Genomic DNA, 18,501 nt, shown 5'->3' on the forward strand with positions numbered 1-18,501 from the left:
AAGAGCCAAGTTAAATAGCCAGCGCCACGCCACCGCCACGCCACCGCCTTCCTCTCCCCTCCCGGCTCCGAGCCCTCGGCGAACACCCCCGTCCCACCCCGCGCCGCGGACGGCGGAGCGCAGCGCGGAGTCAGTCTGCCCCGCGGAGCCGGGACGCCGGCGCTGCCGGGAGAGGCGGGCGCTTGGGAGTCGGTGCCGGAGGCGCCGCGTCCCGCCGAGCCGCCCGTCTGAGAGGACTACGCCAGCTGCATGGGAGGAGATGAGCGTGGCGGGGAAGCAGCCTCCTCCAGCACCGCTCGAGCGGCCCGGCAGCCTCCTCGTCCCCACCTGGGCAAGTACCGCTCTCCCCTCGGCCCGTCCCGGTGCCAACTCCCGCGGCGGGGCGGGGGTGGGGAGGGTCCCGCCGGCGGCGCTGCCCGGAGGGCGGGAGGGAGGCGCCTGCGTGAGGGACCGGGAGCGGGGCGGTGCGGTGCGGGCTCGGGCTGCCGGCGGGGCTCTCGCAGCGACGCGGCGGCAGCTGCCGCGGCTCCCCGGGCGGGACCGCCGCCATCCCGGCTCCCTCCCGCAGCCGGGCGGCACCGGGGCCCGAGCGCGGCCGGGCGGGACGTGTCCCGGTTGATCCTGATCGGGATTTTCAACCCGCCGTGACAGCGTGAGGGTCGAGTTTCCCGGGAACCGTGTTGAATCACTCAGTCTGAAACCCACCTGCAAGCCTGCGATGATTAAAAAAAAAAAAAAAAAAATCAGCTGCTTGGATGTATTTAGCACCTCCTGCACTTTTAAGAGAAGCCCGTGAGGGAGTTGGAAAATAACTTGCTACTTCATGGCAGTGTATTTGGCAAATCATTCATGAACGATGCCCTCTGACGGCGGTTCTCCGCTGTCCTGGTTTATATAAAACGTAGTAGGTCTGGCCTGCGGACCTTTTAAAATCATTACAGACTCTGTAATGTGTTATACCACTCTGTGGTATAACATGCCGCTCTTTTTGGCATGTAAAGTTGTTCTGTTGAAACGTCATCACAATCGTTTCCAGTCACCAGCTAAAAAATTATTCCTTGTATTTATATAGATACCGGTGCTAAAATAAACAGCCCTTTAATTTTTTTTTTGCCCTGTTCTTTGAGGTATTTCGATGACCACAGCCTTGCAATTTTTAAAAGAAAAGCTGTGTTCATCTTCTGATGTTTTATCCACAGTGTTGTTTAGAAGGTGCCTCAGCTCCATGAAAGGTGACTTAGAGACACGTTCTCCCTCACACTGAATTTGTAACTACTTCAAGCTTCTGTAATCATAAAACTGAAAGTAGTATTTGGAAATTCAAATGTAGAAGAAAATAGAGGACACCTGACATCATAAGCATGTATGACGGCTGCACATGAATCTGTGGAAACAATCTGTTGTCTTGTCTGAGACAGCTTTCACACCGTGTGTTTGCATCTGTCTTTCGACTGTGTGTGACGAGATGTATAAATTTAACCTTTGGGCTTTTAGAATTTCTATAATTCAAAAACAAATAATGGAATTAAGCCTACCTTGGAATCCTCTGTGTTTTAAAGTTGTTTCACAGTTCTTGATTTGTAAGACCTGTTCATGAACTACAAAAATAATCTGTGCAGCAATTATCTAAAAGGTTAACAGCTGAGTAGGTTGTATGGCAGTTCAGGATATTTCAGCATTAAAGGTGAGGGATAATCACTACCATTAGGTGAAACTTATGACTGGTATTCTTGTAGTTGTGTCAAATATGTATGTTTAAGACCAATAGGACGTGCCATTTCTGCTGTTACTCATGGGACTTCTGCCTGGGACTAAACTAGACACTCATGAAAGGTGAACTGACCTTTAGGGCAAGAGCGATACAAACTAAAGGCACGTGACTACAGAATTTACCTTGACCCTAAATGAGAAATAGTGCTATGAACCTAAGGCTTTGGCAAGCTGTTTCCAACAAACACAAATTTAGCCTCACTTTTCTGACTCTTTTAAATAGAGGTATACAATTGAAAGAAGGAATAAATTTATAGTCTTTAGTAAAAAAGCCATTTAGGCTCTTAAGTTCAACAGGGACATCTTATGGCAGACATTTATTTAAGTGAGCTCCTGATTGCTTGGCTCCTCAGATATGCCACATACTAAATTTCTGAAGAAAATTATGCTCAAAATGTATTGAAAAATAAGAACTTGATTTTTAATTAGCAGTGTTTGACTTGCATCTTCTGAGTTATTTAACAGTATTGGAACCTAGATTTGTTTACCTTCTTAAAAGAAAAATGTGTATTTTAATATCTGTGTATTGACTGTGTACACATTTTTCTCAGAAATAAGATATAGTAACAGTAGTTAGTGTTTACTACTACTATTGCTTGCTGAGTCAAATTAATTGTTTGGGATTCTGGTAGCTAGACAGAATTAAGACTTAAAGATAGATGGGTTGTCTTTGTGTTTTTTTTCTCTTCAGAAGGATAACAGTTAATACTACTCCCTGGAAAGTAACTCGGCATACTTTCAAATTAAAGACAGAATGCTAGATTCGAAATACAATACTGATGTGTTTTGCATGCATGTATTCTTAACGTTAATTCTCTTTTAAGAATGTTTCTCGCAGTGTATCTATAAACTTTTTGAAGTGCAGTTGTTTACGTTATGTTTTATAGAACCAAAGTTTCAGACAGACCTTGTATCTAATGTTTTGCCACCCTAGTGTAATTTTTGACACCTGTTTAATTCAGTATCAGACATGGATTCTTATTCATCTGATTTCAAAAAGCAGCATATATTTCCTTTACCTGTAGTGAGCTTTTTGTTCTAATTTCTCAAATAATCCTTTCTCCCCTATGCCCTTAGAAATACTCAAGGGGTCATAGCTCTTAATAATTGTTACTATGTTACAGTGCTTGTGCCATGATCTTACATGGATTTTATGGTCTCATTTATCTATTATGCATTAGTTACTGTGGTTTTCATTGTGTTGCTAGAAGCTTGGAAAGGAATGATAGCCTAACAGGCACTTGTACTATTGATATACCAGGATTTTAAATGGAGAAATAAATGTACAGTTCATTGCTGTGTATAAATAAACCTTTCCTGTGTTTTTGTTTGGTTTTTTTTTTTAAATAGGGACCCTTCTCTTAAAGTTGTGCATATTACCTGTAGTAGATCCAGTTTTCTAATAACTTCCATATGCAACCAGAAAAAAAGAAATATGTAAATGGGGTTTTTTTTGCAGCAGTAACCCAAAAAAAAAAAAAAAACCAAAAAAACCAGCAACATGAAACTTGTTTGGATAGCACTCTTCTCTGCATTTACCCAAATTGTGTACTCAGTAGGAAGGGCAAGTGTTGCACAGGCAGATTTTCTGTTCCTTTCCTCCTCTTGATTTTCACTGTGTCTGTGCGATTTAGGCACTTGGTTAGAGATGCTAGTATAAATATCTACCTTTTTGGAAAGCAAGTCCTGGAGCACTGATGTTTCTTCAGCATTTGGCACCCACCAATATCGAACCTTCCTGCAAGTGAACACTAGGTGTCATGTTACCACAAACATCGGTGTCTTGTCTTCTCCCTATCTATCTTTTCAGGGTCTACGTTTGAGCTTGACATTTTTGTAAAATAGATGACCACCATTAATATTCCACGGCAATATTTTAGTAATTTTGGAATCCATTCAGTCATACTGTATGTGACTGTCAGAAGCTTCAATTTTCCTGTAATTTTTAGGAAAAGTTATCAGTACTGAGGTGGCATGGATTTCAAGATTATTTCCACGATTTGTCTATGCCACAATATAAATCAAGAGGATATACTTACTAAATGAAGCTTTTTCTCCCAGATAATAATTTTTTATTAAAATTCCTTGCTGGTCAAAAAGCTGATTTCAGAAACTTTGGCTGTAAACTGAACAGAATTTGTATTCTGAGTTGGGGATGACAAACACAAGAAAACAGATGGTGGAGCTTCATGACAGGGAGAAGGTGTCCGTGTACTCGGTTGTGTGAAGCCTAATAATTACTTTCTAGTGTAAATTTTGTTGTTTTCCCACTTATTTGGGAAGATGTTTTTTTCCCCTAAAAATCTGTGAAATTAATAGTTTCATGATCCTATTAAAGAACTTTACCAAGCAGTTACTAAATATCAGAGCGATCAAATTTTTCATCAAATTTTTCATTTTTCTTCATTTGGCTTCCTTGCTTTCAGAAGCCAAATCTCAATATGGCTTTTACCTGTACAGATCTCCATGAAAACACTTATCAAAGTGATAAAAAATGTATTGAAGCTTATGGCTTTAGCTTTATCATCTTAATGGAGATAAGACTTGTGCTCACCTGCTGTTCAGAAAAAGAACAGCATTGGTAGTCCTTTTACACCTCAGATCTGTGTTTCATATTGTAAGCAGTTTTTTTTCTGATGTTATAAACATTTTATAAGATGAATATAAATAGAATCACTTTGACTCGAGAGTTCAGAGACTGCTTAGAATATAAATGGTAGTAGAGCTCAGCAGAAAGGAACAGGGCATGACCATGTTCCTACAAAACTGATACCTAATAGTGCTTGTCAGTGGCATCACAATAATAGAGACAACAAACACAAATCAGACTCATTCACGTTGAAAGGGACCTTGGGAGGGGCATGAGCGTAACCTTTCCCTGAATGCAGTGACCGTGTGGAATTCAGATTGAGTTGCTCAAGTCTTCTCCCAATGCATCTTTAAAACTTCCAATTATGGAGCCTGCTCAGCTTCTCTGTGCAAGCTGCTCGCTGCTGCGTTGTTTTCATGGTGAATTGGGGGGGGCGGGGGAGGGCAGAGCTCCTCCCTCAAAGCCGCTACTTCTTAGGTTCGAGCAGCCCCAGTTTATCCAGGCACTCCTAAGGCAGGAAATGCTCCAGCCCCTGGCCCATTTCAGCAGGCTTTGATGGGACTTGCTCCCATTTGTCAGAGTGTTTCTTGTGTTGCAGGGCCCAAAACCTGGGTGCAGTGTAATGAGTGCCAAGAAAAGGGAGATGGTTACGTGGATTGCTCTCTGTTGTTGCTTATGCTCTCAGTCTTTGTAGCTGGCATCGTGCACTGGTGACTCTTGCCCATCAGGACAGAAGGACCTCTGGTTCTTTTCAGTATATACTCTTCCCCACACCTCACAAATACCACCCACCCCCCTCACCCCCCCCGCCATGTCTCAGGGAGAAATCCGAAGTTTTTAAAAAGCAGATGGCTAGTATAAGTGCCGCCTCTTGTCCTCCTTTAGTTGGGAGTGAATGCATAACTCCAGGGGAATTTACCAGATTATTGCACTTGCTTTTTGGTGTGCTGCTTGACATCCTTTGGGTTTTTTTCCACCACCAAGAGCAAGACAAGTCTCATGCTGACTTTCATCTGAACTTAAGATTCATTTACTATGAAAACTGCATGTTAAAGTTGTGGGAACAATTTAGTGGACTTACTCATGCTTCATATTACAGATGAAGCTGACAGTTAAAGCCAACTGAGGGCCAAGATTTTGTTTCACTCCAGACACTCTTTGTCAGTAATACTCTTAACTGCAGATAATGATATAAATTTTATTGGTCTGTTTTGTTTGAAAAAGGGAAGCTGGTTCTACTGTTCTGAGCTCTTCTGTACCTTCTTGTCAGGACTTTCTGTCTGAAGAACAGTGTGACTCCAGTGAGAGCTGTCAGGCTGGAACCTTTCTGCCACTCTTTATTTATGTATATCAACAGACAGATTTCTGTAATGAGATTTACAAGCTCTCTAAAGGATATAACCTTGAAGAGCTGGAACCCTTTAGCACAATCTAATCGATATTATCTCATTTATCATCTCCTTGTGAAGTTCAGATTGTTATGGGGACAAAATGCATTTGTAGTATTTAGAAAAGTTCTGGGCAGGAAAATCAATGCAAAACATGAGGGTTTTTTGTACTGTGTTTAAAGAGGCATTGTACATGCTCATGCTGTATGATACTCTAAAATCATTAACTTTATAATGCTTCCCTCCACCATGCCAAACTTGCATGACTGTTTCATGCCTGTTGTTTTGGGATTTTTACCTTTGCAGAGTTTATCTGAGAATTCTAAGTCACTGGATGATTAAAAACTGAGGAGAAACCTTTTCCCTAAACAGGCAAGTTCTGTGTAATGCCATCTGCTGTGCAAATTGCATCTCGAGTAGCTTTTTTTCGTGGGTGCTTAACATCCGCACTGTAAACACACTTCCCAGAGTCTGAGTGGCTGAATTCCGTAGCACTTCCTTGATTGAAAACAGTACTTACCACGAGGTGCAGCAGAGAGGCTTAATTGATTTGTTGAGGATCAAGAAGCAGTCTTACCCAGTGCTGGAATCAAAACCTTTTGGTGTCAAATCTGTATCATCAGCTCTTGATGATTTTTCCTTGCCACAAAACAATAGTTTGTTGGTTTTACCTTTTGATGGGAATTCTTTTATGCCCAGGTTTTGCAGGAGGCTTAATTACAATGGAATGAGTTAAATGGGGCTCAGAGTAGCTCAGCCTCTGTTTTGTGACGGTCTGTTCTTACACAGCCGGCGGAAAAGCAGTGTGATGGCTGCACTGTGCATGCTGGTGGACAGCTTTTCCACAGTAATACAACACTGGTTCTTACTAACCGATATTAACATCTATCTATACCAGAGAAACTGTAAATAGTAACATGGTAAGTTTCAGAATACACTGTGAAGTGCATGAGCGTTACTGTTCCTACTTCTACCAGTGGAAAAACTGAAGGAAAGAGTTTTATGTTGTTTTTGAGTTGATTTTGGGCTTTTCTTTGTAAATTTGGATTGAAGAAATTGTCTTTCAGTACTTGACCTTTTGTGAACACCTGACAAAACTTCCCCATGTAGTATGTAGCTAATAATTTTCCAAGTTTTCTCTTGTATCTCAATTAGATTTATTTTTTCCCCCTCACTATATAATTCACTATCCTGCCCCATCCAGTAATGGATGTAGACTTTGGAGAAATCTCATTCATTTAACTTACTGGCTGCTGCTACTTGTATAAATAAGGACTAGTATGTTTAGGTTTACCATGAACATGGATATATTATGTAGCTTATAGAATGGTAATATGTAACATGAAAAATAGAGAAGAACAAAAATACACATTCAAAACAGTGCTAAACGAAATGGGAGATAGTAAGGAATGTTGTTTTGTTTCCTCTTTAGAAGCTGTGGTTTTCCTCTAGGTGTATGTACAAATAGTAAGTTTATTGGAGGAAAGTGTCCTTTGTCAAAGAAGAATTGATCTCATATTGGATAGCATGAGGACACATGCATATTTGAAAGCTGTTTGTCACAAGTGTGTTGCCATCTTCCTCTCCAGCAAACCTGTTAAATCAACAGGCAAAGACATAGATTTTTCATTTGTTTCACTGGCTGCAGCTAAGACATAGATACTGCAAGGAAATTCATGGGCACATCTTTCCATACAAATCCTATCTTAACAGAATTAAGTCCCATTTTTAGAAAGGCTTTAGGAATTACTCATAGATGTTATTGTGTTAATAATATGCTAGTGTCTGCTATACCAGTAAAATACTTTTCTTCAAGCAGGCATTACAATCTAATTTTGTCATGTGTCTTTTCCTCTCTTTCTCAACCTAACCTGCTGTCTTACGCATTGTAAATGCAGTATTTAGACGTTCTTCTGCCACCCTTCATGAGCCCTGATGGAACAGCAAAATAAGGATATGCAGTAATTTGTGCTGTGTGCTCATTTCTAGATATAGTTGAAGCATAATTAAGCATATGTTGCCAGTTCAGTGTGACAGTATGGTTTTGTGAGATAGCTATTGCTCTTTATAAAATCTCATCTTTTTCTAGTTTTGAAAGGATAGTTATCAGTTGCATCATCACACGGTTTTATGCAACTATTTATTGTACTTTTCATTAAGAGATGAATTATTTACTAAGGCATCTGGTGCATCATATGGTGCATATGCTGGGTGTGCTAAACAGAATGCTCTTTTTGAAAAATAAGGGAAAAAATACACCACACAAAAGGATTAGACTTCCTAGTGTGCTTTGAAGAGTAACTTTACTGTTCTAAAATCTCCAAGCCTGTTTTACAGGATTTTGTGATCATTAAAGGAATCTTTGATTCTAGTGGAACGTGTGTAAACCTGTATGTCTCTGTATTCATAATATCGGAAACGTAGAGGGGTAAAATAGACATAACTCTCTGACAAAAACTGTATTATACATGGGCTAGCTGTATGATACTTCTTCCACTTCTGTGACTGATAATCACAGAATAAATTATGGTAATACCATTTACAAAAATTCATAAGGCAACAAATTTTTATTCTTACTATCTATAGAAATTATATGTCCTCCAAGGTTATCAAAAATTAAACAAAGACCTTCTCAGTCTTCAGATAACCTGTAGGCAATAGATATACTTCAGCCCACTGTATCTAACTCTACACAAACCTCCAATTTCCTTCATATATTTAAGACAAACATCACACTCATTTTACAATAAAAAATTACTGAAATGTACTGTAGATGAAATCATTGACTGACATTAGTTTAAGGCTGGTTTACCACTTAATTCCACAGTGTCATTTCCATAGTGTCAAGGGAAGGATGGTAGAAATTGTATATGGGCTAATTTATTCACTGTTTAGAGTTACACAGCTTTGCTCCCAATCAAGTGAAATTTGATATGTACCAAACTTTCTACTTACAAAGTTTCGGAAGATGAGACTTAAATCTATTCAGTGTACCTTCCATTTACAAAAAATGAGTTTCTTCATTGAAATTAGATATTCAGAGGTTTTAAAAGCTGTAGGTTTTTTGTTAAACAGGACATCAAAAAAAGCACGGCATTGTCACAACTCTGTTTAAACAATCGAAGTTGAGGATGTAGCAGGATGTGTTGGTCTCAAAGGACTTTGAAAAGCCACATAGTCTTTTCCAAAAACATGCTTGATCCAGTGAGAAAGCTGTCTGCTTTAAGCATATTTAGCTTTGAAATATGTGGATACTCCTAAAGGTAGATGGTTTACGAAGATGGCCCAGGAAGCAAGTATGAAGTCTGAGTTGTCAAAATCACGTAATTAACTTGGTTGGAAAAGACCTCTGAGATCATGGAGTACAACCTAAGACCTAACACGACCTTGTCAACTATACCATGGCACTGAGTGCCACATCCAGTCTTTTCTTAAACACCTCTAGGAATGGTGACTCCATCACTGGGCAGCCCATTCCAATGCCCAATCACCCTGTCTGTGAAGAGCTTCTTCCTAATGTCCAGCCTAAACTTCCCCTGGTGCAGCTTAAGACTGTATCCTCTTGTCTTTAAAATTCTACTACAACAACCTACTGGAGAGAGTAAATACACTGAAATAATTTAGATCTGATTTGCGTGCATAATCCCAAAGACCTCTCTGTTATTTATGTCAGAGTCAAATATAAATTGTAGCTTGAAGGAACGCTTCATTCTTTTTACTTTTACTACCTGTAATTGAGCCTTTTCAATAAGAAAACAAAAATTAGACTTAGCAATCTTGTAGCAGTTGAAACCATGTGTGACTAAATCCTCAAGAATATTCCTTTCAAAATGTCAGGAAAGAGGAAAAAATGTGTAATATTTTAATGACAGTGAGGAAAAAATCCAAACCAACCAAGAGTTGACAAGCTGACTTGATTTAGGGATTTTTTGTCATCTCTTCAATTTTTAGTTTATTGTGACTAATAGTGCTTATGTGCTATTGCGCTTATTTACTCCTCTACTTCTGTACTTCACTAGCTTGTGCTCTTTCTTCATAATCTTTGCTGTAGATCTAATAAAAAAAAAAAATCTGGCTTTCTCATTAGCTGAACATGTATTGTAGTTGCATAATTTCTCCAATTAAGAAAAAAAAGATTTTTTTTTTTCCCTCCAACAGCCAGAAACATTATAGGGTAGTTATAAAAAGGAGAATGGATGTGAAAGGAGTGAGTAGGCAGACAGGTGTTACCTAGACCTCAGGAAGTACTGGGTTGTTTTTAATGGATTATTTGTGTCTTCATGTAGTAGAGAAAGTCCATACTTAAGTCTCTGCTATCTCTGTTTCTTCTTTACATCTTCTGGCAGTTGACAGACTTTTATGAATGTCGCTGAGCTTAACTTAGTGTCAGTTGGCTGTAGTTTCATAGAAAAAAAAACCTAAATGTAGTAAACCTGCTTGAGTTGACTCTCTAATTCTCCTAATACCAGCGTCATTTTAATCTGACCAGGGTCAATCTAATTCTGTTTCATAAAAACCTCTTGCTTCATCAATTTATAGCATAAAATGAAGACTTCGTCTTTCAAAGTTTATAAAATTTCCCCTCTATTGTCTGATATGTGATTCATTGCTAAGTGCCACAAAAAAGTACAAAGAATGTTTAATGTATAATTTTAAGCAATTAATGTTAGGGTTGTCTGCTCTGGGAGAACTCTAAAAGTGTTTTTTTGTAAGGCAGACTATTCTACCTTAAAAAAATGGTGGCTTAACCCAGAATATTTAGCAGAACTAAGAAATAAAACTTAAACAAATCCACCAATCTATTGCCATAGTTTATAGCACTGAGGTGTGAGATGAACATAATGACGTTCTATAAATTCCTTTTGGGTGAAATTTATAAGTGACAAAAAGTAGATTGTTTTGCAGAGCATCATTATTTTTCAAGTATTTCTGTGAAACTTTGGCAAATAGAGGCCAGCCAATAAGAGTATTATCAATATAAATTGAAAAACTCTTGTCCTAGGGAGAAGGGATCTTCTCCATTTAAATTAAGTAATCAAAACATTCTCCAAAATGAAAGATGAGGAAACATTATTTAGGTCTAAGAATACTATTTCTCTTTAACTGACTAGTCTGACAATAATGTCTGCTTTTATTTGTAGTGTTGATGTTTCATTAGGAGGGCTTCTGTTCACTGAGAATTAATTCTCTATCTTACATTTAATTGGATGTGACTTAAATAAACAATCAAAGCAGTATTCTGTGTTCTCTATATATAATCTGCAAGAAATACTGAAAAGTATTTTCTTGCTTAAATATAATGTAAAATGGTAATCTTGAACATTATTGCACAGAATAAAAGTGCGGGAGGAGACTCTAGTTATAAATTGCAGTCCAAACAGTCTTTCATCAGCTTGCTTGATATTTACAGATCAGATATCTTGTGGAACTAATTCATGTTCTTATGTGAAATTAAGGTGCTTTCACTAATGAGTTCTACACATACTTTTTATTACTGTTTCAGTTAACTGGAACATAACACCTTGCCTTAGTTTTTCAAGACTTAGTAGTTTCCTAACTTTTCCACTGGTGGTACAGGGTAGCCTATGATTTAAAGGTGTAGCCCTACTTTGGGATCTGGGAGTTTTTGTTGGATGTCGAGTAACTGCTGTATAAGCAGAATAATATTATATTCAAATGGTACCCTTCTGTGGGTGGGAATTACTGCCACCTACACTACAGGGATGCAGTCAGTAAGAGTACACTAAGGTGGCCGTGGCAGAGTGCCAAACACTAGAATGCATTTATTATAACTGTTATGTTAGCATTTTCCCTTGCATAGTTTTGTCCTATGCTAATCAGCTGTCTTCCAGATCATATCCAAAATGTGACTTGGTACCATTCCTGTGGGAGGCATGATTGTGGTCCATGTCTTCAGGGAGGGCAAAAGCATTTAGATTCACTCATACAAGTTGTGCCATTTGACCTTCAGGCCCTCAGCTGCTTGCTGTAGCTGCCTGTTTGTCACTGTACTAACCTGATGTGCTCGGAAGTCTTTGAGACTTGCTGACGCTTTTACTCAGGGAAACTTACCACCAGTGAGCTGAGTAAAGGACTTTTTTTTTCAAAACAAGTATTTAGACCATCTGTGATTTGCAGAATGAAGCATAAAATGATAATGGGAAACAGTCCATTCCAAAAAGTCTATTTCATCCCAGGACATGTGCATTAATATTTTACTTTGGATAGGGGCATGGCTTTCATGAGCGTCAAAATTATATCCTGTGCCGACAAGTAGCACATCTGAATACAGGTGGATTTGTGGAATAAGGCAGTGGGCCTGAACATTACCAATTCAGTTTGATTTCAGATTAGCTCTAGCCTGATCCTGTGGGGACTGTTAGTGATTGATCTGTCTAGGTTTGCCCCTGGAGCACCTCCAGCTCATTTGCTTTGAGACTGCTATGATGGAGACCACAGCAAGAGAAGTGGGAATGACTGGGGGAGACTTGCTTTAAAAATCTGCTTCTGGTGGGAACTAATACAAGAAGCAGCAATTGCTACAGAAGCTATATTGTGGAGTTGGATCCTTTTAGAATGTGACAGAGGTTTCATCGCGGCATGAAGGAGAAGGTGATTATGAACAGTCAGTGTGGACTTCTCAAGGATAGATCATGACTGACTAACACAGTTTTTGTGCTCAAGGCACAAGCTCTGGCGTGCCCCAGGTCAGAGAGAGTCCAACTGCGTTCTTCTGCGCATCGCTGAAGCGACTTCGGCATCAGGAAAGGTGCTGCTGGCTGAGCTCGCTGGCTTCTCTGCAGAGGGAACACAGCAGGAGCCGATGGTACCGGCTCACGTTAGCTCGGAGACAAAGGAAGAGAGAGGCTGTTCTGGTCTGACTCCTAACAGGTTTATTGTTAGAAGTTTCGCAACCCGAACGAGCTTGGAAGGGATGGAATGCGATGGGATCCTCCCCCGAGGCTTGTCCTCAGTTTTATAGGGAATTTGAAAACCGCGGTGAAAGGGGAAAACAACCAATGAGGTACAAGCCAGGGGGAGGATACAATTTAACAAGAACCACTGGGGTAAACCGAGAGGCGGGAGCTATAACAGAGAACCAGTGAACAACCGAGTAACGGGGAATTTTCCCGAACCGGGGGAGGTGGCTTGGACCCGGGCACCGTCTGGGGGGGGTGTGGCTTAGGCGTCTGAGCTGCCCATCGACCCGCCCTCTGAGTCTGCCTCTTCGGGAAACTCCATCCAGGGGACGGGCTGGGATTGATTGGCATCTCGCTGCCCCAGCCCCGCAGTCGGCTTGGTCACAGCAACACCTGACCAAGCTGGTTGTCTTTTGTAATAAAATGCTGGGATTTGTGTACAAGGAGAAAGTAGCAGATTTTGTTTACCTGTACTTTATTATGGCTTTTGAATCTGTCTTCCATAGTATTCTTATAGCAAAGATACAGGTACATTGTGGTCTGGATGGGTGAACATGAAGTAAATGGCTGGACTCTGGAGGTAGTGGCTATGGGTCTACCTGTCACAGACCCTGCTTCGAGCAGAAGGCTGCACTGGAGATCTCCAGGGGTCCCTGCAGTGGATGATGTCATACCAGGATCCAGTGCCTCTCTGTGGTACTTCAAAAAGTGAAATGTATGTAAGATAACATGGATGGAATTACAGAGTCAGTATCCAGTACTTTCTTTTCATATAATGTACTAATTAGTATAATAACATTTGAATTTTGTAGTTGAAAAAAAAAATAAGGTTACTTTAAAGCTCTTGTTCCTTTGAAGATGCTGAATATAAAATTAATTAAGGCAAAAGGAGATCTAATACCTGGTCATAGTATGGGAAAGTCAAACTGTAAAATGGCCACTGTGTTACAATGGCACACTGTGTTACTAAAGAACAACTAGGAATATGTTTTCTAACAGGAAGATTTAACTTAATGGATATATAGCAATGGGATAGAGAAAGCATTTTATAGCAATGGGATAGAGAAAGCATTTTTCTAGGAGACTTCTGAAAGCTAATGTTATACTTTTGATTTCTTCTTTTTATACTTTTGATTTTCTTCTTTACATGAAATGTATGATGCTCTTCTACAACAATGGATTTATTAAAAGCTTGAAAATTCCAGCATTCAGTAATGGGTTTTATTTTCATATCATAGAATCATAGAATAGTTTGGAAGCCTCGCATTGAACACTTCCAGGAAAGGGCATCCACAACCTCTCTGAGAAAGCTGTTCTGGTGTCTCACCACTCTCATAGTGAAGAATTTCTTCCTAATACCTAATCTAAATCTACCCTCTTTCAGTTGAAGTCCATTCCCCCCTTGTCCTGTCACTGCTAACCCTTGTCAAAAGTCTTGCTTTCTTGTAGGCCCCTTTAAGGGGGTAGGTTAGGGTGAGCTGTTCTAAGATTTCCCCAGAGTCTTCTCTGGGGATCCCAATGATCACATTCATGATTCTCCCCTGGACTCCCTCCAGCAGGTCCACGTCCTTACGATGGGCACCCCGGCACTGAATGCAGCACTTCGGGTGGGGTCTCACCAGGGCAGAGCAGAGAGGCAGAATCCCCTCCCTTGATCTGCTGGCCATGCTGCTTTGGATGCAGCCCACTATTGGTTGAATTTCTGGATTTCTGGCCTGCAAGTGCACATGGATGGATCATGTTGAGCTGCTCTTCAACAAACACGCTCAAGTCTTTCAGGGCTGCACTCAATCCATTCTCCACCCAGACTATATTTTTGCTTGGAATTGCCTCAGTCAAAGTGCAGGATCTTGCACTTGGCCTTGTTGAACTTGTGAGGTCTGCACGGGCCCACCTCTCAAGTCTGTCTGGATGACATCCCTTCTCTCCAGGTTGTTGACTTTACCACACAGCTTGGCGTTGTTGGCGAATGATGGAAAATTACCAATGTAAAGTAGGAAAAATTTATTAGAGATGTATTACTGGGTCAGACTACATTTCAAATTCAAACTTAGCTTTGCTGTTACAGTTTTAATTACTTAATGTCAGATCTTTTGAAATAGTAGCTGAGAATAAATGAATAGTAGCTGATAAAAATGTGTTGTGCTGTTCAGGATTTTCATTATAATAGAAGTACTCAGATCACGAACCGGCTGAATAGAAATTGGAATCTCAGCCAGGACAGAGAATCAACAAACCTGGTTTGTAACCATGGAGAAAAATTGTATGTATTTAAAAGGATTAAATACTAGCTAACTAAAACTTGCAGAGGTATAAAAAGAAAGAAGTGTACTGAGCAAAATATAAGGGAATATATCAGAAAAAAATAAAAAAGTGAAACATATTATTTATTTTCAGTAAAAGTTTTTTTCTTCCATGACTGTGGTTGTCATCATTTTCTAGATGTAACGGAAATATTTTATTTGTCTCAAACACTAAAACAGTAAGCAGTTCTCTTTTCTATATGAAATTCTGTATGGAAAGTCAAATAAATCACATCTGCAGTTATTTCAAAACTTATATTAACACTGTAGCTTAATTATTTCTTATTTCATTTTCATCCTTATAATCACTCCATGAGTTGTTACACTTTTGTGACAGTAACTTTAGATCCACTGTATCTCATTAATACAAATGCAATTTCTTTGGGGTGTGTTAACTTGAGTGAGAGGGCACAGTTTATAAATCAGTATGAACTTTTGTAATTAATTTGTCAGAATTGAGTTTGAGCCTTATTTTACATTGTGCATGAGTGTGTATATTCATATTCTGGTTTTTTTCCTGCCTGCATTATTCCTTGATAGTTCTGGAGATTCACAGAACCAGACTGTACTTCGCACTTAAGAAGAATTTCAGAGAATGTGCTTTCATGTTCCATGAGACAGATTTCATTTGTGATGCATATGAAAGCTAAATACCTTAAAGAAAAGTATGGAAACAATTTATTTTCAATGCAGTTTAGTCCAGAGCAGTAGAAGAAAACAACATCAACAATTTCTGAAAAGTTACTTTTTCAAAAAATGTTGTACAATTCAGATTTTTGCCTGGTATTTTTCATAAATTCAAAAAGGAAAAGAAATTTTTTTTTTTCCAGTTTCAAATGATGATAATTAATGCTTAGTTTGTTTGTAGGTTTTCTTTTATTGGATGCAGATTTACCAAACTCGTTAGTTACATATAGTGAAATACATAGTGAAAAGTTATTTCTGTGATCATTATATTCCAATTACCTGTAAAATAACCCCCTCATGCTTTCTGTTTCACAGGACTGTTTTAAATGTTCTTTAAAGTATTTCTTGTCTGTAAATCCAAATGAAGGAGGAAATTTGGAATGGTCTTAACTTTTTTAGGATAATTCTAATATGTTTTTCTGTATCACGAAGAAAGATAGTGCTGTGTAGCTTTGGATGGGGACACTGGGTTGTATTGATTCTAATTTTCAGACATTAGACCACAGACCCCAGCTGGCTGTGGGCAGCAGTGACAGTAGGTTTCCATCAGGCGTGGCGACCTGCTCATTTGAATGTTGCATCCTCATAAACTGGAGTGTAAAACTGAGGATAAATACTAATGTTGTTTCTTACCATTTAGCATTTCTCTAACTTTGCATAACAGCTAATGAGTTTTCTAAACTTGCTGTTAGTGAGGTGAGCTCATATTCCAAAGCAGCATTTTCACTATCTAGTTTTGTGGAGTTTAAATTTACATTTAAAATGTTGATTGGAAGTGTTTGGAAAATGAAACAGTTTTGATTTACTCTCCATTCTCCCTTTTGGTCAAACATTTTGCAACCATGTACTCTTCAGATTGTATCATCTTTTCTCCCTTAACATGTAATTTTGGCTTTGATTCCTGAGCTCACACTGAAATGCTAGATTTTTATCAGACATTTTGGCAAGACTAGCCAAAATAAACTATTCCTTGTGTTTATAAACTTAAGATAAATATTTATTTGTGTTAAAAAGCTCTAAACTGAAAACAGATTTTAAGCCAGTGGAAGTAGATGATGAATACCAATATTTATTAAATATCCCTTCTTCTGGGAACCTTTTCCTTGCATGCAAATCTTGAATCTCAGTGGCTCCATATTTATGAGGATTAGATGAAACCCTTCTGTGTTGGGCACTAGAAAATGGAACTTTACATGGATGAGTGTGTTGTTCCTGTATTTTAAGATGTATGTTTGATCAGCATCGAAGAGTGCCTATTTACTGATGTCAAACAGCACCTTCCTCACTGTGTTGAAAGCAAATTTTAATATTACATTCTAGATTCAATACACATTTTGACTCTTGTATTTGAAAATGTGTATATGTTCATAGTGTTCTGTTCTGCAGGAAGACTTTCAGACGTATTGTGGGAACTCAAAGCAAGCAAGTTTTGGTTTTTTTCAGTTTGTTTTAGCTAATAAGTTTCTTTTGGTCAATTAATATTGTGCAGACAATGTCACAAGTCTTTTCTATTTTGGCTATTGCGTAGACCTACTTCTGCAATGTAATTTATAGTAATTGGATTATTGAATGGCTATAATAGTTATCAAGAATTGAAGTAATAGATATAGGCAGAGCAATTTCATGCTTTTCAGATGAGATTATATTACATTTAGGATAAGTCACAAATGACTTGATGACCACCAATTTTAATTAACTTTAATGTCTAAGAAGAAAAAAGAACCTTGGTAAATTGTCAATCGTAACTTTGGTTGCCGTTTCACAGCTAGCATATTTCTATGCTCAAGATTCTATCTTTTATTTTTTGACATATTTCTTTTTCACGGTCTTTACAAAATGTTATTCTGGACTGTCCTTGAAAGTGAAGTGCATGACCTTCTGGACTGAGATCAATTCTTGTTAGCCTAAAATTACTTTTCTGTTTGGGAAAGGGCTTGTGTTGAAGCTTCAGTGCATGTGTTTTGATGTTTTGTCTGTGAAAGTAATTTAATATGTAACTTGAAATGTCTGTAAGAAAATTTATGAGTGTTAGGGTTAAATATCATGCCTCATATTTCCTCTCCTAAGCCATGGAAGCCTGCTCAAAGATGGTGCTTGCAAAGCAGGCAGTGTGGTGTTTGTCACTGCTGTAGTGCTTTTTACTGTCCTTGCTAATTTCATTCCCTCTAAGTTAACGTTTGCATGCTACTGAACTTAATTTTCACAGTTACAACTTTTAGACTTCTGTGTCATTTACTTAAGTCACTAAAGCTGGCAAGAAGCCTCCTCCCAGTGTGGCACTGTGTCTCCGTACAGTAACAGCTGTACCATGCTGGCAGAGGTTACCCTACCCGTACTGAAATGGTTTAATTTTCACAATTAGCTGGCCGTTGTAAATAAAACTTGCTTTAAAGCTGAGAAACAAAGCAGAATGTAAAATCTAAATTACAGTATGGCATTTCACAAAGCCCTTGTGCCTTGAAAACTGAACCAATGCACTTTGATGGTGTGGTCGATTGTCTGAACCCTCAGAGCACCACTGGGCTGTAGTGTCCCTGCTCAAGGAGTCCCTCCAGGAGTCCCGACACCCTTTCCCCCCAGACTGAGCCATGCTGGCACCAGCTTTCCTCACAACTTTTTTGGGTTTCCTGGCTTGGCCTTGTCTAGCCCCTTTGCCCGGTGCTCGGTGTCTGTTGCCCAAACCACCTTTGCTGCCAGCTCACTGCCCCCTTGGGAGCGCCCCTTGCTCCTCCTGCTCCTGGACACCGCTGTGCAGAGCTGGCTGTGACAGCCAGGCCCCTGCCACTGCCACAGTGGTTGCCTGAGGCTGTGTTCAGTCCCGTACCTGATGGTTTTCCTCACGT

At 39.4% G+C, this 18,501-nt stretch overlaps 1 protein-coding gene across 1 annotated transcript in view; it reads left to right on the forward strand.

Moving 5' to 3' along the window:
* Positions 1-259: 259 nt before the first annotated feature.
* SNTG2 (syntrophin gamma 2) overlaps positions 260-18,501 on the forward strand; it is a gene marked incomplete at both ends in the record, with an annotated part of 228,706 nt that continues 210,464 nt past the window's right edge. The window contains one exon of the mRNA XM_082302591.1: positions 260-331. Within this exon, the coding sequence (XP_082158717.1) occupies positions 260-331 (72 nt within the window). The remainder of the gene's footprint in view (positions 332-18,501) is intronic.

This window comes from Coloeus monedula (genome assembly GCF_965178545.1).
Source record: "Coloeus monedula genome assembly, chromosome: 2".
In the NCBI taxonomy this organism is placed as follows: domain Eukaryota; kingdom Metazoa; phylum Chordata; class Aves; order Passeriformes; family Corvidae; genus Coloeus; species Coloeus monedula.